Genomic DNA, 21518 nt, shown 5'->3' on the forward strand with positions numbered 1-21518 from the left:
AGATTTGTCTCTTAGAGAAACACACGGTATAGTGGAATTAATCGGTCAACATCGAAAGTTTTTCGCATGCCTACTTTTCATAAAAACCACGACGTAATGACTCGCCTTGGTCTGACCTGCTGACTAATGAACCTTTGTAAGATTACTAAAAACAGCTAATTTACGATAAATCATTGCGATTTTGCAAAATATCAACAAGTTTTCTAATTTCACGATATCCATTGATTCCATGGATGTATTTTAAAGTACCTAGTGCGAATAAAATAGCGAACAATTTAATAAAATAAATTTTGAAGGCTCATTTCCATAGAGCGATAGGTATATTACAATAACTATTTTTTATCGAAGCTTAATTAATTGATTATCCAGATGAAAAAGTAATTGTTATAATAATTGAAATATTGGTGTCACAATATCTCATATTATTAAGATGGTCTTAAAAATTTATTTTATAAATATGCAATATTTTTAAGTAAAGTTAGATTAATAAAAATATTTCTCCCAATATTGCTTCATGAAAATGAGCCTTGAAAATTGGAGCCCTGATTTCTTTCAAAGCCTAAGTAAAATAATTACAAATATACAAGCCTTTGAGGCCCCCCCCCCCCCCCCCCCCGTGGCACTTCCAAAATATGCCAAAGAAAGTTTGATTTACGAAATAATTAAGGTGCCACTGATATCGAGTAAAATTCGGGTCAGGCGACTTATGCTACATGATACAGAGCCTAAAATTGACAATGAGTTAATCATTACTGTGTAATATATAGCAATATTACATTTGTACGCATGCGTCAACGTCGTTTTACCGCACTGTTCGGTAATGGCCAGGCACTTTGCGCACGCTTCACAGGCTTCGAACATAGAACTCTCAACAGCAGATGTTCGAAAACATTATATTTTCTATTTATTGCAGATACACACCCGGCGTTGGTGCTCACAAGTTACATACTGAATCGGCTAGCTGGAATAATGCCCGGCAGAATTGCCACGACGAAAGTGCATCCCTGGTAATACTCAACTCCATAGCCGAGGCGCAACTTGTCGGTCAGCTCATTAATCAAGCGGGCAAAGATAACGGTTGGGTCGGTGCCCATGACTTCTTCCACGAAGGCCAGTTTGTAACTATCCAAGACGAATCGTTGATCGAAGCTGGATATGAGGGATGGCAACCAGGGGAACCGAACAATGCATCGCCGGGAGAAGATTGCGTCAGTGTTCACACCACCGGCAGGATGAACGATGAAAGATGCGACAATAAATTGGTCTACGTTTGCGAGTTACCTCGCTTTCGGTCGAGTGTAGAAATGAACTGGGTTCAAGAAAGTCCTTCAGAAACTCAGGACCCTGCAGGCGCCGCAGTAAATCATACATTTCATCAATCTGCAGCTAGTATTCATAACATTTTTAATTTCGTTTTACCTAATGGATACAACCCTTGATGTGAAGAGTTGTTACAAATAAAATAATTTTCGTAATATTATATCAAGTTTTTATACGGTATGCAACTCTGTAAAGTACATTACATCAATGAATAAGTATGTATGAATTGGTGAAAGTTTACGAGGGATGCTCAATTATTCTGGTACGATAATTTACAAGGGCGTATATCGGATAAGGATCAAATTTCAATACGATTTTATAATTGAAATGCAGATAAAAGTGAAAGAGATTGTGTTTTGAAAGTGATTTTATCAGTATATTCGAGTGATTCAAAATAAAAAAATTATTTTTTTTTTCCGCGGAAACAGGCTTAAAAGTTTCGTTTGGGTATAAAAGTAAGCTTGTAAAAATTTGAGCTCTTGATATTAATATTAAGATGCTCCGCATCGCACTTTTCTATTTTCCATAAGAATAACACGGAAAAAATCGTTTTTGCTGCTTATGATTTTTATAACTAGCCAACGACGCGTTGCACAGAAGATTCACAGACACATTTTTGTAGGAAATTGAACTCTCTACAAAAAAGGTTTCTTGTCATTTTTCGATAAATCTACTCTTTCAAAAGTTATGTAGGGTCAAAAATTAACCCCTTATAACTTTTGAAAGAGTAGATTTATCAAAAAATGATAAATATATATATAAATTCGACATTTGATAAATTCTGTACTTTTCTAGATTTGAAGAGCTTTCATTTAAGCCCTAAACCTGTACGGTCGATGCACCGTTTGTTTTCAAATGCACCGTTTTAAAAAAATATAGAATAATCGATTCATTTTTACCGATTTAATCCAGTCATGTTCAATTATTTTTCTGGACTTGATTCGATGCATCGATTATTTATAGTTTAGTGGTCATCGATAGACCAGGCATGAACTAAAAATGATCGATACATCGATTAATCGACTCCAAGAAAATAATCCCAGAAGCTCTATCCTGGAAATCTGTTTCTTTCATAATACCTATATCCTAGTAGGGCACATAGAATTAAACCATGGGCGATTTGATTCGACAAATATTACTTAAATAATTATGCTCTGAAGATTGTTATAAGATCACAGAATATTTTATTTAACATCCCTAAACTATGTTAAACACTGTTATATATTACTTACATACTTTTAAATTATTTAATCCTAGTTATGTCAGTTTTTTCTCACTGCGACAAAAAAAGTTCGCGGTAGGTGTGAAAGCACAACTTCAAATATACACTAAAAAATCTATTGTTACAGGTAGTTATAGACACAACTCGAAGAGTATTGAATGATTGAATAATGAATACCGGACTTGAATAATCATTGTTTTTTTCATTAAAACCATATTGCCCACATTCTTGTAATGAATCAAATCAATTACCTGAAGGGCTAAATTGTAAACACATTGTCCATATTATGCAGGATTGGATGGTAAACCCATTGACCAAGCATCCAATAATTTTTGATCATGAGGACCTGCTCCTAAGCTCATCATCAGTCCGGACAAATCTCCTCTGTGACCCCGGCCTCTCATAGCATGCACTACTTTGGCTATGCTAAAAAAACAAGAAATGAAGTTTCTTCGTAGATGACACTAAGTGAGGCTCCATTATTTGTGATCGCCATACGCATACATACTTTGCCCATTCTTCTTGGAGAGCAACAAAATGTGCTTTCAAAACAGGTTCTCCGAGCTTTTCGTTGTCAAACGACTTTTCTATTTTAACCAATAGTGTGGGTAACTTTGCAGGCAGAGTACCGGCCCACCTGACAATGTACGAGTTTTCATTTGCAATCTTATGCTCTTTTGGTATGATATCCAATCGACATATGTCGGAACTCAGCAACGGTACTGCCACGGATGTGTCGACCCCTGTGTGTCATATAATTTTAGTCTAATTTTAAAGGTGGATCTATAAATTAGTACACTCACCAATAAAATTGCACGTGTTTGGATTCATATATTCAGATGCTTGCGTGACAACTCGTCTACATGCTACTGGAACCAAGTAGCTCAGTCCATACAACAACTCTAGAACTTCTAGTTTTGAACCCCGTACTAAAACTTGAATGCCCGTCAAACTTGCATACAATACTTGTCGGAAATGCTCTTTTCCAAGAATACATCTGATTTCCTTCAAAATGGTTATTGGCGATTTATAAGAAACATCTAAAAACTCTGATGCCACTTTTGTCTCCTCTAGTGTAAGTTTTGGTATAATGGGTGATTTTGCATTGACCAGGGTAAAGCCTTCATCTACTTCTGGAATATGTAAGCATTTTTCAATTGTAAATTAAAGGTATAATTGTAAAAAAATTGAAAATAATATTTGTAAATAACTGTTTTTAAAAGCTAGTTATTCCATCTTCTGGGTAAAATTTGCCCTACATATAATTCAATAATTTTCGGTGGAGCATTTTACTTGAAAGATGAAAACACCAGGCCTAAGTGATATTATTATAAGATAAATTTGTCACAGGTTATATTAGAAGAGAGATTCAGCACAAGATTTATCCAGAAATATGGCGACAATGACCCAGAATATCTTTGTAAAAAATTAACAGTAAAAATTTAGAATGTAGGATAGGCATAATATAATTCCTTATCTACAATAGTGACAATTTGTTAGGTGAATAGTACTATTGAATTATTTCACATACCTATGTGATGTTCCAAGTCATAGCTCAATTCGTCATCTAACAAATTCATTGGTAATATTTCAACAAAATGTCTAGCTCCTGCACTAAGTATCCACACTAACCACATGTGTATCCTAGAAAAAATGACAATACTAATAAACACTGACATGTGAAAAAGGATTAAATACAGAAAACATTTACCTTGCAAATACATGCTTTTCATTTGTAATATCTCCAAGTGATCTAGGCTGCTTATTGGAATTAGCTTCGGACCCGCTACTAGCGGTTTTTAATCTAGCAGCTCTTTGGGGGCATTCGGCTTCTTCTGTGTTGTACTTTTTCTCCGAAATATCTTGAAGTTCTCTAATCACTTCTCTCAAGTTATCAACTAAGAATGGCCACATATTCAAGAGAAATTGTTTGTCGCGCATAAACACTATGAAACTGTACCACCTTCTGAATCCTCGAGTCTGAGTGAAAAAAAATAAGATTAAATACGTTGTGTGTTATTGTAGTGTCTATGCAACTTGTCAAACAAATTTTTCATATTATACAATTAGAAGAGATGCAATTTATTCTCATGATAATCACCTGGGCATCTTTCAATGTAAATGTTTGACTCAAAACATGACCTCTATGGTCGTCACCGAAATAGCATATGCCTTCTTTTCCTGAGTGTACCTCGCAGCTCAAGCTTCTGAAATTTACAAAAACACGTTAAAAATATGAAAAAAAAGTTTAATTCACTAAGTTCCATACGCAACTGAAGTAACTGGAATATATGACATCTGCATTCAATGGTTTGCATTTTGTACAAAGCTATCTTAAAACTTTTGTGCATAAATAAGATGCTTGAAATAAAAGACTAGAAACATAGCAAATATGGTACATGTTTTTCCACACTTTAGTGGGTGTAGGAAACTGTACTAACTACCAAGAAAATGAAAATTTCAGGTCATAAAACGAACAACAAAAAATTTTGTTGAGTTAGAAAGTTTTGGAAGTAATTCCATCCACTTTTTAAGCTCAGTTCACAAAATGATGTTTACTAACTCAATCCTTTATCACCCGTCCTCTTAATTGTTCTCAATTGAGCACGATAACTCCGAAATTATTTGAGTTACACTATGGAAAGGAAAGGAATCCAGAACGTATACCTTATACATGCATCTTTCAATAGATTTCCTATTTCCTGAGTGAGCGGACATTGAGCAGAGAGAAATGAGGTTCTTGTTTCATGTTCGTTGCTCAAATATTTAATATTTCCCAAACTTTTGCAGCCTTCACAGTCTTCTGATTGAGCTTTCCCTTGGGGGCTGTCAGCTTTCTTCAAAACATCCTTAGGCCCGTAGAATTTAAGCTTTTCTGTACTCTCGTTGTCGAAGCAATTGCGATAAGTTTGTGTTGTGAATACTACTTGAGGCCCGTGCATTTCGCAGAATGTACAGAGCGCAATCACTGCGTTCATTTTCCCCTCGGTAAAAGGATCGTAGGCAACAATCCTTCGGCACGAGATTTATATTTTTTTTTCTTTTTCTTTGGTAATTTTGACATTACCTAGAATTTAAGGTAATTTTTTAACGATGATATATATCTGCTAAGATAATATTCTAATGGTATAATTTATACGAATATGAATGTATGTACTTCTAGATTAAGTCAATATACGCTCTTCTATACATAAGTAGGTATAGAACAAACACCAAAGGAATTTGACATATTTACGACTTGGACAAATGAGAAAAGAATCTATCACAAGTTAAAAGCAAAAGCTACTTTTGTACATGAATATTCTGACGGCTAATAATTTTTTTAAAAGTGAAACCTGGTTGCCATATAGTTGATAAATACGTATTACTGTAAATAGAATACATTTGATGGTGACATAACCTAAAGATCATGTACATTTCAAAAAAGTTCGCTAACCGGCAGCGGTTAACGCGATGTAGTAAAGCTACTAATTACTTGCCTTTTCACTAATAATTATGTGCGAGCGAATAATTATTTCGCAGTCATTTCCCGGAATACAATATAAATAACAGCCAGACAGAAGCACATGACATTTTGAGATAAGATCGAATACTGCCTTATCAAACGAATAAATTTCTTGTCTAGTTTCGTACAGTCTATTGTTATACTGCACAATATCGTTAATGTAGACTACTTCACAGTCGGTACAACATATGAATGAGATTTATAACGAATGCGTTGACTGAATTTTCAGTAAACGATTGTCTCGAAACGCCTGACTATAGGCAACTAGTTTTTAGAATTGATAATTGTCAAATTTTTGAATTTACGTTGTCACATGTCCTAGAAAGACTGACCATTGGAATAAGACGCACATTATTTATAAATTCTGACTATAAATCAGAAAAGACATCTTTTATGATTAATGCGTTTCGTCAAAAGGATTAGTCATTTTTCATATACATATAGAAGTTCTTAAAATCAACTTCTTCATAAAAAATCCAAAGTATACAAAAGTTTTATTTTACATTTATCAGACATAGGTATAGAGATCAGTCGGCATATCCGTCTATAATAGTATGTACATACGTACATACGCCAATGTATATTTAAATCTAACCAGGTGAAATACGTCGTACTTCACTTCGTATGCAAAAAATATCCAATGATGATAAATTTCTTGATAAGTCAATAGAGATGTTTATCCTCACATTGGCATGACATTTTTAATTTAACACCTTCGTATGCAGCTCTCATCCAAATTCCAACTGCATGTGCTCCTGGATCCGGATATTCAAATCGCTTAAATTAGATGGATACACAGAATTAGAAACAGGCTGATTAAAGAAATTAAAGACAAGTTAAAATAACAATGATGAAATGCGTCCGCAAGTATATCATCCAATACAATGCACGAGCAGAGCTAAGAATGCGAAAAATGGGAAAATTTACCTTGCATTTCATCAGACTAGCTCTACCCACAGCTGCCGGCATTTTAATAGTTTCAATAGCTTTAGATTCTGCTGCTTTTACAGCATTTCCAAAGGCCCTGATAGGATGTAAGTTTAACGTCAATGCCTCCGCAAGATGATCTTGGGCTGCAAGCAGTGGATCAAGCATTGTTCTGTCTCCAGCAGCTGCCTGACCATATTCTGCTATTGCTTTATTACCCGCTGCAAGCGCATTGAGCCACATGCAAGCATCAACTGGTTCTCTTTGGGATCTTTTTGCAAACTCCTGTAATAAATACTAACTGTCAAAATTGTTAGCATTTCTATTATAATTTGATATTCAATTCATACGTCTTACTATTATTTATCCACTTGTTTAAGGCAACTAATATTATATATGGGCCTACCCAATCAGTTATACATTGTAGTAGTTTAAAAACTGCATATAAAGGTAGAAAAAGCACATGCCTTAGCACCTGCATCAAAAAACAGTGAATACAGCCCGCCCATAATTCCACCCATCACTCGCTCGATGATATAACTGATTTGCCTGAGTGTAACAAATGGTCTCGAACCGGAAATTTGTTTTTCCTGGAACAGCAGGAATATAATAAGGTACATGCATGGCAGTATAGACTGAGAGTCTGTAAATTCAAGTACTATATAAATGGAGGTACTTTGATTGCTGCTTTTACGGCACTAGTGCCCTGTGCAATAGATGTACCACAATCTCCATCTCCCGAATCTTCATCCATGATATTTAGCTGCTTGGAGCAGCTAGTTAATGCATCGCATGCAAACGTTAGTATCATAAGAAAGACTTGAGCTGTACGTTCATCGAGTACAGGACCACAAGCTTCAATTTCCGGTATATCACCTCCACAGACAACCTAATACAGTAAAATTATTTAGTGTCGCCAATAACAAATTCAATTACGTGCTTTACATGTATATATGCAAAACCCTAGATTTAGTATTGAACTCAATTTGATGGCTAAGTAGTTGTTACATATACATATATTTGTACAGTTAATACTAACACCAAGTCTTGATATCTTAGAGCCTTGTTCGAGTGACATTACCTCCACATTAGTACGTAAGCCATTCTGTAAATACAAAAATAAAATCTCAGTTAAGTTGAACGATATAAATTATACCGAAATATATTAAAATACAACAACTATATACCCAGTTTAATACTTTGGGCCAAGCTGGAACAGCTGTCGGAGTGTCGAGATATTTGATGAGTCTTGTATCTGATGACAGTTTCAGCACTGACAATTGGAAGCCACTGGTGTCCAAAGAAGTCATGAGGGTTCCAACGTAAATTCTTTCAACACATAAGCCACGAGAGGTCAACTGTTGTATGACTTCCATTGTAAATACACCTAATTCTATTTGACTTGACCCTTTTTGAATGATGAAACAATAACGTGAGAATAATAGGGGCTGAATTTTCGAGGTGGGTAAATGTGCTAGTGGACGAGCACTTGTTTAATTTTTTTTCGTTTTATATGCTCCTGTTAGAATTTTCTTACCTCCGAGATTGTTAATAATTACAGCAACCTTATTTTCAGCCGTTTTGGAATCATCAGGCTCAGTAAATTTCAAACTTGCTTCCGCTGTTACATCTGTCATAATATCTATCAACTGACAAACAATGTCTTTAGCAGTTGTAAAGTCAACTCGTTTTGCTCCAGGTTCGCCATGGATCCCAAAGCCTGTGGAAATTCACTGTAAATTTAATTTGAATATAACTGCTGACGCAGCATTACATCGCCAAGAGTACCTTTAATAAGCTCTGATTTATTGTTTGACAAATTTTTGAACTGGACTTGATGAAAGAGATGGCAATGATTAATTGTTCACCAAACGCACCGATCTCTATCTGTTCTGTACTTGGATTTCCAGTACATGCACAAATGCCAGCTGGTGGTGGGATCCTAGTGCAAATGCCGATGGTAGCAAGTTCGCCCGACGTTATAATTTTGTTACAAACTGCCCAAATCTCTCCTAACTTTCTGCCTTCCTCAGCCATGGCTCCTGCAATCTTGTGAATGAACAAAGTAGCAGCTAAGCCTCGACGCCCAGCTGTTTTTTCAAATGATTTTAAACAGGTATCATCTCCAATAGTGAGCATCGAAACGACTATGCCTTCATTCTGCGCTCTTGACTTAGCAAGTCCAAAGTTGATGCGGTAGCCGGTGTAATTTTGAATGATGATCAGTACCCCTGAAATAAAATAAATTCAAGCATTAACTCTTATACTGTCTGTTTTTCCTCCTTCCAAGCGAGAATACTTGTTTACGCTGATTTAGTATTGCAAGTCGCACTCATTTACGGCATGGCAGAATTTACTGAAACTCGTTCCTTTAGTCTGGACTTCAAGAACAGTAAATTTTATAAAAAATAATGAAGAGAACAATATTCTTCAATGATATGCAATTTATGTAAATAGTTCAAGTAAAAAACTGACTATGTCTGGTTGTGTCTTCTTAGATGTTTTAGGATATCACAGTATATTCACTTTTTTAACCCTTTGTGTGCACAGTGATATGAATTTGTACCAACTGTTTGAAAACAGGTGAGTACTCCAAGGGTTAATCATCTATGTCAAATATTTCCGACAATTCCACACCGTTACAAAATACAGGGTTTGCCCTTGACAGTGTTTACTTTTGTTGAATAATTGGTGACCATATAAACTCAATTTTATGGATATACTTAATGCCTTTCAGATATCGCTAACTTTGTTCCTGGTCAATATTTTCATATAAGAGATGCAATAGGAAGTTAGTGTAATTGGTGCAATGAAACTAGAAATTGTTGAATTTTTATTTGGTAATGTAATCTGTAAGTATGGAAGGGAGGCTCACCTGGTGAATGATTGGTGCCTAATTGTTGAATGACTTTTAATATCGATTTGGTGGGAGGTGCTGAAAATATATCGCCCACAACGACGCCAGTCAGCATTCCTGGTCCAACAAAACCGGCATGTGTCGGCTCATTGCCCGCTCCTCCACCAGACATTAATTTTACCTGTTACATTATTAGGAATCCAATTGTGGTAGTCCCTTAAATAAATCACGCCTGCTGTATTCAATATTCTCTTATATGTCAGATTTTTTTTCTAACATGTTGAACGTCTGGTGACGTTTACTAACTGTAATGCTATGTGACTTATCGATTTATTGCCATTTCCAGTAGGCGCATTAGATGCGTAGCTAACCACCAATTAAAACAGTCATCAAAGTTAATTTAAGCTTACCTTCCCAGGCATTTCAGCATAGTCTCTTCGTAGAATTGCTCTGTATTCTTCGAGAACTGTAGTCCCAGGATGTGTCAGGGCAAAACCTAGCAAGTATTCGTCTACAGCAGTTTTGGGATCGTTCCAAAGCCTCTGAGATCTCGTTATACCGATGGGACCTCTATTCTTGCAGGACATGTCGAAGCGTTTCCGTATTCAAAATATTTAACTATAATCTGCAGGAGCTAGATGTATTCAAAACTGATAAAATGTTGAGAGGTTAGCTGTCAGTTAGATATTAGGTTAGGTTGGAATGTATCAAAATTATTTGTAGACCAATTCGAAAACTGTGTTCTACATTTTCTGCTTAGACAGAAGTTTTTTTTTTCCTTATTCTAGATTGGATTCAACGTGACTTCATACGCAGGAAAAACTTTTGAGGCATATGATATTTGGCAACGGGAAATTTTAAGAATATTTTTGTTCATTTTAACACGTGCTTTTTACCGAACTAATCAGGCTGATGGCTTTGTTACTATGGAAATACGTGAAATCCATCGCATGGAGTATTGTTTTGTCATTACTCAATCTTCTCGTCGAAGGAATCCTCAAATTTTTTAACAATTTTTTAAGTTGATAAAAATGTCTTGGACTTCAGTCGTAGATGACCTCTAAATTTTTACTTTACAACGTTTTTTAAACGATAACTTAATAATTCATTGACTTAGCCCCGGCAAATAGCAATTAGTTTACATACATAATAATGTACCTGCCGTTACATTTTACTGGCTGCTAATATCTCAAGTTTGACCGCGTCTTCTACCCGCGGACATAATACTCCCCGATTCTGAGGATAAGCGTCGTTTATGCAATCGTCAGTGCAGCCCGATGCCATCACCTTATATCGTCTATAGCACCATGCACCACCGGAAACAAATGAAATGTCCAATTCTGTTTTTATCATAATTTCGGTCATTTTGTCCAATCAAATAATCCCTAAAACTGTTGACCAAAGCTAAAAGACTAAAAAATATACTTATGCATGAATAAATTACGATTAAAAATAACTATAAATCACTTTATATCATACAGGTACAGAGAATAAGCCAAAACCACCTATATGTATTTTAAATTTAATGTACATATTTTTTTATGCTCAAATAATAATGGCTATATATATATATGGTATCATTCTTATGTCTTGCGATGATGTATAATAATCTTTCTCCAAGCAATATATAATAATAGCCTACAAATGATTTATAATACACTTACATGACCTACCCATGTGAGTAAACGGTAACAGTAGAAGTACATTTTCAAAACGGTAGCAAGGTATCATGTCTCATATCGTATCACCTAATTAAACTAATTATTATTATTACTACATTGATGATACTTTTATTAATTCTGATCAGAAACCACTGTTTGATGTACTGAACATCCTAGTAGATTTATGAGTGCTGAAATATATAACATATGTATTGGCAAAATTGGTAGGTACGTATTCCGTTGCAATTTTTTCCACGTAAACCTTGTGTGCCATCAAGTACATCACAAACTAAGAGTATTAGCATCATTGCTAATGCTTTTCTTGAAGTTTTTACCACATATAAATTATTGCAAACTGGCTGGGCGGCTGTCGACTGTGCTGAAGAGTCCGTGAAAAAGGAAGCTAGGGAGCTATTCGCTTCCTTGATTAGAGACTCTTGAATAGAAACATTTTTGCACGCATTATCAAAATGCCGTTGGCTAAGAGCAACGAAGTAAAAATGAAAGACAAAAAGAAAGAGTATCAATACGGTACAAAAAAAAATTATTTTTGCCCTACATTTACGTATTATCAACAGTTTCGGTGTCGATCGATAGTAACGTCGTAATACAGAGATATTTTTCTTTTTTTCCTTAATTTTTCTTCATCTCGACTCTCAAGTATTGTCTGATCATTATGAAACTTTTCTAACATTTTCATCTCAATTTTTAACTTTTTTGGAGCTCATCGCGCAGATTATACAATACGTAATGATCTCTTCATTCACACTGCATATTCTGCGTCATGTACTTCGCAATTTCCCAGAAACTGATTCACACTTTTTAGAAAAGTAAATCTTCGTCACCCTCATCCAGCATGTTAGCTGCATCTACGTGTTTTCCAGCTTCAATATTCGCTAATCGCTGAGCCTCGGTCTGTAAAAAATAAAAAATACATCGGTAATATTATAATCTTATGTTATACAATATCTGATCTAAGAAAATTTATGCCAGATATATATCGTACTGAAGGATCTGTAATAGCAGGAAAGATTAGAGCTCAGTTGAAATGAAAAACATCGCTTATAGAAAATCAGCGGAACAAAAGAATTTGAAGGCCTCCAGACCTGGAGTCAAACTTCAACTAAAATCCGAGTTATGGTGACGAGTAGTAAATAACATATTGGAATAAAATTGGAATAATTTGTTGGCGTTAGCTACATCATAATTTGTGAATGTAGACTACATTTTTAAGTTAGATATATATTACCTTAGCTTTGGCAATCTTCTTTTTATCCTGAATTTTCTTCAGCCTGTAAAACTCTTCTCTTTCCAGCTCGTCTAATTCCGAAATAATGTATGCCAGAGTGCGTTCGATTCTAGGGATAATGACATGCTCGATGGCATTAACACGACGATTTGTGATTTTGATGACTTCATCCAGAGTGACGAAACTCGTCTGCAATGAAGCTAATTCGACAAGCAGTTTCACTGCCCTCTGATAGTTCTTTTTCAATTTGGCCAACTGTTGACCTCCCCTAGCTAATCCAGCTAGCTCATATGTGTCTGTACCATCCTGGTAGGATTCGAAAACTGGAAGATTAACACCGGCGACGTTGTCCTTCTTTGAGCGAATTTTGATCTGTGCCTTAGTCACATTCTGAAGTACAACTTGGTTGAAATCACCAGTCGCAAATTTAGCCTCTGCTAATGAAAATGCTGCTTCTTTCATGACCTCACCCATCAGAGTTTTTGTCTATACACACGAAAAAAAGTCCAGATTAATCTTGGCGTTAGACTCAATATAAATTGTATACATTATATCAGTTTTTTGTACACTCTTTGAATTTTAATTATTGATAGGTAGATTGTTGAGTGTAAATATTGCAAAAGTAAAAATTCACCTCAATGATTTTGCCCAAAATCATTCTGAATCTCATCTGTAAGGCATCAGCTTTCTTCTTGAGTAATCCATGTCCCTTCTGCGCTCCAGCCAGACGAGACTTCATCAACATCTGGGCACTGTAAGTAATGCAAAGAAATTAGCTGTGCTCAATTAACTATGACGCCCTTGCTTTACAAATTCAACAAGAAGTTAAAATCAGGTTAAACTTATGTAGTGATGAAGTGATGAAAAGAATCAGAATCGATTTGCGGACAAATATCAAGCTCACCGATGATTTCTTCTCCGCAATTCATCGACAATATCGAATTGCGTCCTTGGTATGAATGATAATCGACTAAGATGCATCCTGTGAATTCTCATCAAATTCTAAACTTTGAAGTGTTAATTACTTGACGCAAATTGTGCGGGTAAAGGAATTCAAAAAATTGATCTCGATCTTTGTTAGGAGACCATTATATTCGCAGGCAAAGAAACTATTCGAAAGAGTCGAAAAACTTTGTAAAGAATTTTATTGGTTTGGAGTTGAAAGTTCATTGACAATTCGGATTTTTTGAAAAATCGAAAATGCATAATTCTTAGTGAAACGAATATTACAATCACGAAAATACCGGAGATGTACTAGTTTGAATATTCTGAAACTATTGATATCGTTATAGCAGTTCTGTTATTTGTAGAGGGGTTACACCCACTTTTTCAGCACGGCAAATACACGACACCTAGTCATGTGAATACATTTTTAACAAGATTATGATATGCGTTGTGAGTATTTGAAAGTGTAAGCTGTTAATCGTGACGTTAGTTAATCAGAATACTCACCCCCTAGAAGGGAAAATCGGTAGCCTATCCTTTCCAGACATATTTCTTTCGGTCAGCGAGCAGACAGGAATGAGTTAAATCAGCTGACATGTGGAAACGGACCGTTCCTTGCTCGGCTGCGCAACCGGAAGTGCGGCTCGCGCCGCTTGATTCAATTGCTACATGCCGATTAGGCGCGCAACTATTTCTTTCGATTGGCAAAAATTGTCGCAACTCGTATACCGAACTGAGAAAACTTATAACTGCCTGAACTGCATAACGTTTAATTTACGATCCGTATGTATCGTCGTTTTTTTTTTTTGGAGAGGTATGGATCGATCCGCAGGGTTTTGAAAATCAAAGTAAAGTTTCTGTGTAATGTTGCTGTCAATATGAATATTTATGTTGCACGAAAATCATTGCATACGTTATGTTTCATATTATTTCCTGAAATATCACCGAGTGTGCCAATTGTACCAGAGAACGTATGTACCAACGACGCAACTGTTTTACCGACGGAACGGTCATGTCTGCCGTCTACTTGCTGACTTACAATTATCAATAACACAATTATCTAAAGTCCTAGGGATGCATTCCGATGAAATAAAATTTTCATTGCAGATCGTCGATATTATCAGAGATTATTTAAGTGATTCCGCGGTATTGAATTGAACCGTATAGATAATTATCTTTTTCAATGAATAGATTCTTCATCAGCGCGCAAATATAATGATTGTTCAGTTTTCAAAAATGGTCAGAAAATTAAAAGAACGTTTATTAATGCAAGATCAGGAAAAATTTTTTTGCATGACAGAATTGCAGTTTACATGGAGATAATAGGAATCAACGCCTCATGTTAATCATACAGGTCGGCGACGAAATCCTCCTTTAAAAAAAACTTTATAGATATGAAGGTTTCAATGTGCTGAATCTGCTTTTCGCTGTCACGTATATGTATATTACGTGATATGATTGTTTTTTTTAGCAGATTTTTGTTGGTCGATTCGCCGTAAAACTCCAATCGATGATATGAAAAGAAAGAAAACCACAAAATAATTAGAATTATACTTAGTTTAAACTTTATAACTTTGTTTTCTGTAAATACTGTTGTTACCATTAGTGTTTGATTATAATTTGTAAGCAAAAATAGCATTTTATTAAAAAAAAAATATATATATATTACAGAAAAGTATACGTGGTACGTATTTTTTATTACGATATTTGGATTCAAGAGCATCAAATCTATTATAATTACACATAATGATGAAATCGAGAGAATTTTTTTTTTTTTTTTTTTGCGGACTACGAATCACTATCAAATTTATGCGAAAATTAATGGATCACGCGGTGAAATATTATTGACAATGGAAGATCGTTGTTTTTATGCGCGAAAAAGTGTTACATAAAACCGATAGGGTAGGCGTTCATCCCTCAAACGCGTACGGAAGAAGATAATGGCAGCATGAAATGATTTGAAACAAGCTTGCGACAAAGTTTTAACAAGGATGAATATATTGAAATTTCAACACAAAATAGTAAGTTTCAATCCACCAGTTCAATTATTTGCTCATTTTCAAGAATTTCAAATCGAAGGGAAATAATTTTATTGGCAAATAAATCTGCTTTTAAGTTTCTGTTCACGTTTTGCGCGGTATTAACACACAGACTTTGAGCGTCCAGTCCAATTAGAAGTTTTACAGTAATTTTAACGTTTGTAAAATTGTGGACAGAAACCATCGGTTCCTGTGTGAAATATGTTAAATCTATAACGCAATTAATAAATGACCTTTGTAAGTGAGTGCTGCTCTTTTTCCAGCAATTTTTCACCTGCTTGAAGCCTAAAATGACCAGCATCGGTGAATCGGAATCTTCGAAAAAATTTGACCTAAAAAATGGGATTCAAATTGCAATTTCGATATTGCTCAAATCGCATGTTGCCAGTGTAGACGTAACAGACAAGTATTCTGCAAATGGAGTATTCCAGAAGCCAGAAAATGTGATAGATAATGTTCGTATCGTAGAAGATGATTTGAAGGTTGACAGTTTAAACAAAAAAAATCATCTTCATACGTGTAGATACTTCCTTGTTAAAATGGCGTCTATTGCTTGGAATTTTTTGAATGTTTCAAATATATTCCCGCAAGAAATATAAAATTTTTTAATAATTTATAAGTCAGCTCCGATAGAAATGGTGAAAGGAGTCACCAGACAGATATGAATTGATTCTGCCAAGCAATGTATCGTATGATTTTTAATAATATATGTAATTTATATTATTAATATGCTGATATTATATTATGATTAAAAAACATATTAAAACGGTATAAATAATTTATTTTCTGATTTCAATCCAATCATACACACACATTAAAAATACGGTAACTCGGAGAATTTTAATTCTATGAATTTGAAAACTCAGGTTTCAAGTTTACTAAAGCCAAGGTTTAATTTGAAAACGTGTGTCAAATGGATTGGTAATAAAAAACAAGCGAAAATATTCGGTGACATTTTTAAAACAATAATCCAGTTTAAATGCCTTGATCGAAAAATGTGACAATTTTTCAATAACGTAACGCAGCATTTTTCAGTCCATGGGTTTTAAATATTGAAGAATTTTTTCAGCACTTATTCAGCCGCTATTGCTAAATCTTTGAATGAATTTCAATTTTTTATCCTAACAATTGATTCTACGTATTAAATAATATTCACTTCGGTTAATACTGAAATATAAGAATATATTTACAGAACTTTATCATCAAGCGAGACTTGTCCCGGTCTTAAGACCTGCCTAACATTCATATTGACGCGGGATTCAGAGATGTATGACATTATTTTATCCCAATCATGGAACATCGTCTTCGATTTGCAATCGTTCACAGACTCTTCATTTTTCCAAGGTGTAGAATCTGCTTGTAAGATTTTAGGTACACCGTGATACCTCAGGCGAGAACCTTTTGACATGACAACAACATCTCCACTTCGAAGTAACAGGGCATCTGCTGGATCTTCAAGCGACAAGCCTCCGATTAGAAATATTCCAGTCTGACCAAAACTGACAGAAAATAACGGTGCATCATAATCCATTTCTGATTTATCCGTATGCCCAGAAAGAGTTGAATTCATTCTGTAATAATTGACTATAGCTGATTCTGCTTTGAAATGACATAGACCAGAAATTCTCGCAAGATATTCTGTAAGGTCTACCATGTCATCAGGTATTTCGCCTTTGGAGTTTTCGGAGTACACTTTTGTGTCCCAATTGTGGTGATAACCTAGAGTTGCCCATCTCAACTTTGGCAAAAGAACTTTGGCTCGCTCAACATTACTGAAAAATTCAAACGAGTTTGATTGTGAGCTAATGAGAAAAAAGTTCTTTCTTTAATGGACTTAGATTAGTATGCAATACGTAACAGTTTCAAAATGTGAAATAGAGATCTCGGAAACTGTAGTACATATAACTTAGTCAGATAAATTAAAATATAATTAAATATTCGGAGTTGCCTTCACCCAAAAATCGACATACTCAGAGCACACATCCCACCAATCTTCATGCTCGGATAAAACCCGGTGCAAATCAAGATTCGTTTTGTTTGGCTTCCTGGAATAATCTTTAACGCATCTTGTTATCCAATACCGATGACCGGCGTTTGTGAAAGGATTTTCTATAAAAATGAGACCTGCAAAAAGAGAGAATGCTTTAGCGGAAAGTGTGTTGGTTTGAATTAGTTGCTAAAATTTTTATCGATCAATTTACCCGGTTTGGCGATAATTTCGTAAATATTCCAATCCTCGGTAGACCTGAGTCCTAACGAAGGCTGCTCCTCCACAATGTCAACAGGTGAAATTTTTCTAACCTAAAAAACATCCCCATCAAAAAATTTCCAAGTTCTCATTCCGAGCAGCTGGATCTTACTTTGGATAAATCTGGCGTTTTAAGATCGATAACAGCATCAAGATCAGGGAGCGGGTCCCTACTTTTGTAATATTTAAAAGAGTCTTTGAACATTTCTGTCAAGAATTTAATCGAGCATCCATTTTTAAAGGGATGATAATGAATGATAATGGGTATCTATAGAATATATATCAGTGATGCATGGTCTCTACGCGTATGCATACGAACATATAGAAATGCGTTGGAATTTTCAACACCAAGTAGCGTGCTGAACGCGCTCTCGTGCTCTAAAGCATAAGTCGATGATTAAAGGCCGAAATTCAGAGGATCTGTCGGTAAAACAGACTGCGTTGATGAAATTTGTGGAATACGTCGTTTCGTTAATCACGTCGCATTAACATATCCAGTTATCAATAATGAGTGAATCAGTTTTCAAATAAATGCTGAATTCATTATACGAAAAAAAAAATCGAAGAGGAAAATTAAAACACACCATTTTCAGTTCTCCTCTTCAATAGTTGGAAAATAAAATAGTTAAAAATCATGTGGTAGAAATTCCGTTTCATCTAAAGACGTATATTTGAAAAACGCATCAACGCGCACACTAATTTAGATCATTGATTGAAAAATTAGAGGCTCGTTAAACTTCAACAGCTAAGAAATGGCTGGAATTCAAACATTGGAATCGATTGTCGATTGTCGGTATGACAATAGCGAATTATACTTGTCATCAGGAAGATGTCGATCACGGAAATAAATAAGGTATAAATATCAAGTAGGTCTGTCTAATTAATTGTAGAACGAATTAGTTAAAATTTATTTCAACAGCAAATCGATGATTTGTAATTCCTTCACTTTGAAAATCCTTAAAAAATCTGACAGATCGATCGTTTTTCAACCAATCGCGCTAGTCGATTTCGACTTCGACGTACATATCTCGAAATATCAAAATCCACGTATCTCAAACGCAAAAAAGGGCTTAATAGCCCCATTCTGTGCACAATTCCGAGCAAAAATACGCAATTTCATTTACATTTGATGCACGAATAAAGTAATTGCATGGGTTCTACGAAATAGCAATAGTAAATTTGTAGAAGTCTTGCCATTTCTTCATTTTTGCGTCAAATGATAATACATATGTATTAGAGTGTTTTTGTTCAGAATCGCGTACAGAATGGGGCTGTTAAGCCCTTGTTGCATTTCAGATACGTGGACTTCCATATTTGGAGATACATGATACGACACTTTGAAATCGACTAGGACACCTCCTTAAAAAAATATAGCTAAATGAAGTGCGGCGCTCTTGAATTAGACTCCGTAATAATAACCAAGGTGGTAAATAGGCTGTATACCTACACCTACTGCGAAGATTGAAAATCTGGCTCGGACTTGAAAGTTGTAAAATGAAACGGTGCGAGTAAATACACGATAGAACGAGATCGTGTGCAGAGAATAGCCGTGGCGCTTCACATACGTCCAACGCGCCTATTATACGTATGGATAGACCCTAGGCATACATATAGATATGTGCCTACGTACCTACACGCATTATTTCGCAAGCATGCAGTGAATTTTTTCACCAACGTTCCTCACCACGCACGGGAACATCTAATAATACTATGAGAACATTATGTGCTGTGGGTGACCACATCGAATATGTTAATAACATAGAAAAAAACATTCAACGCTAAGGCGAGATCGTATGTGCATATGTGGGGTGACATACACTCGCAATTTGTGTACCTTATTCATGTATATCACAAACACTTGCTTAAATATACGTGTAACTACACATACAGCGTATAGGCCGAGCTATATAAGAATTACACACAATCTGCTTAAATTTATGCAGAGTACCTTACTATTAATTTATTATATGCCTATAGGTATAATATGCATAGATGGATACATAATGCTGAACAGTGAGCTTTCAAAAAGCCTTGAGGTGATCATTCGGCGAGTGGACGAAGCGGCATACCTTTTGTTCTATGAAATCATTCTATCCCAGTGCAGTCGACTATGTGTAACGTGACTTCCTGCAAGCGAAGTGACTATTATATGAAAATTATACCTGCACCTAAATTAGTCATAAGTGATTAGTCTTTGAGGACGGGCTGGAAAAATATCGGACATTTTCTCACAACAATATTACGTTACTGTGTCTACCTGTATGATATTTTTTTTTAATATAGGTAGGCAGGTATCCATCGCATATGCGTAACGGAGATACGTTGCTAATTACATATCTCGTATATTATCCGTAACTCATTCAATCACAAGGTTCTTCATACGTGAGAATATAATTTGAACACATATTAGGCATACATTACAAATTGAGCAGCTTGTAATCGATAATGTATAGTTATATGAATATATAAATCAGTATCTGCATATTGCAACAGGTTTTCAGCACGTGTACATATTATTAAAACCAAAAATAGAGACATTTCGATAAACCCTGCGTACCGCGATTTCAAAATAAATCGAATGATCTTCAATTTGTCAACTTTTGAAAGCAACGAAACAGTCGATACATGATACATATTCATTACGTACAAGTATGTAAAAAAAAGTCGTATATAAAGTATTCTAACATTTCTAAAACGTTGCAGATCCTTTAAAATTATTGCCATTTTTGAGACAAGTCGAAACCACAGTTTTCCACGATTCAATACCAGCTTTGAGGAGTGATCTGCAATCAACTATGTTCAATTTTTATATTGATTTTCATTTTAGCCTTACAGCTGCATATTGAATTTTTTTGTTATTCAGTAACGTTTCGTTGCCCAATTTTGTGCGTAGATACGAAGTTGTACGCTTGAGTCTGGACGCATGCTCGAAGATAAGTGATTTCTCAAGAGTTAATAACTAGTTGATGGGGTGCTTCACAACTTCTTGAAGGCTGATCACCTCGTTACAGTTTTCCGAATTCTTCGTAAAACAAACCTGTATTAACGAGCTTTGAAGTGTTACCCTGAAACGAAAAAATCTGAACTAACATCACAAAGACAAAATCCAATATTGACTTCCGTTTCGAATGAATTCGATCTGTAACCGCGACTTCAAAATCTGTCGTTCAACGAGAGCACGGCGTCGGGTTAAAATCTCAACTAGCTAGTGTGTACATAAATATTGGGTTACGTCGGGCACGATAATCGGCTACGTTGCATAAAGGCGATCCGCAGAGCATCGCAGATGCTTTGGCGGGTGGCGCAGCCGCAACGGCGACGACGGTGGCGAGATGCATAACAGCTCCATATACCCAGCTGGCAATCGGTATATCGGTGCGATTTGAGTTCTCAATCCGTAGAGCGGAGGAGAAAATAAGAGGCCGATCGCGAATTCCCTGACAGTTTCATGTCAACAAATGTCGCGTCCGCGAGTCGCACCCAGCTTCAATTCCCTCCTGAAAAGCGGCCAGCCAATCAGAGGCGAGAAGTACGCCATCTTCGGC

The 21518-nt window shown here is 35.6% G+C and overlaps 4 protein-coding genes across 4 annotated transcripts; 1 reads left to right on the top strand and 3 right to left on the bottom strand.

Annotated features, from left to right (window-relative positions):
• Positions 1-874: 874 nt before the first annotated feature.
• On the top strand, positions 875-1564 carry LOC124412958 (hemolymph lipopolysaccharide-binding protein-like). The gene has a single exon (XM_046893211.1). The coding sequence runs from the start codon at positions 879-881 to the stop codon at positions 1437-1439; it is 561 nt and encodes a 186-aa protein (XP_046749167.1). The 5' UTR covers positions 875-878; the 3' UTR covers positions 1440-1564.
• Positions 1565-2481: 917 nt separating this feature from the next.
• On the bottom strand, positions 2482-10689 carry LOC124413611. Its single transcript, XM_046894332.1, has 17 exons — positions 10242-10689; positions 9850-10012; positions 8843-9205; positions 8512-8694; positions 8162-8382; positions 8014-8079; positions 7651-7863; positions 7442-7564; positions 6975-7259; positions 6734-6824; positions 5210-5567; positions 4644-4749; positions 4254-4522; positions 4074-4186; positions 3346-3675; positions 3051-3285; positions 2482-2968 (listed from the first exon to the last, which is right to left on the bottom strand). Exons 1-17 carry the CDS (start codon positions 10416-10418, stop codon positions 2827-2829), a joined length of 3438 nt encoding a protein of 1145 aa, XP_046750288.1. The 5' UTR covers positions 10419-10689; the 3' UTR covers positions 2482-2826.
• Positions 10690-11745: 1056 nt separating this feature from the next.
• On the bottom strand, positions 11746-14331 carry LOC124412818 (V-type proton ATPase subunit D). Its single transcript, XM_046892961.1, has 4 exons — positions 14194-14331; positions 13376-13493; positions 12742-13227; positions 11746-12407 (listed from the first exon to the last, which is right to left on the bottom strand). Exons 1-4 carry the CDS (start codon positions 14232-14234, stop codon positions 12315-12317), a joined length of 738 nt encoding a protein of 245 aa, XP_046748917.1. The 5' UTR covers positions 14235-14331; the 3' UTR covers positions 11746-12314.
• Positions 14332-16773: 2442 nt separating this feature from the next.
• LOC124413330 (nucleic acid dioxygenase ALKBH1) lies at positions 16774-18240 on the bottom strand. Its single transcript, XM_046893847.1, has 4 exons — positions 18086-18240; positions 17927-18026; positions 17696-17849; positions 16774-17497 (listed from the first exon to the last, which is right to left on the bottom strand). Exons 1-4 carry the CDS (start codon positions 18176-18178, stop codon positions 16912-16914), a joined length of 933 nt encoding a protein of 310 aa, XP_046749803.1. The 5' UTR covers positions 18179-18240; the 3' UTR covers positions 16774-16911.
• Positions 18241-21518: the final 3278 nt, after the last annotated feature.

The sequence above is a fragment of the Diprion similis genome, chromosome 12 (assembly GCF_021155765.1).
Source record: "Diprion similis isolate iyDipSimi1 chromosome 12, iyDipSimi1.1, whole genome shotgun sequence".
Taxonomy (NCBI): Eukaryota; Metazoa; Arthropoda; class Insecta; order Hymenoptera; family Diprionidae; genus Diprion; species Diprion similis.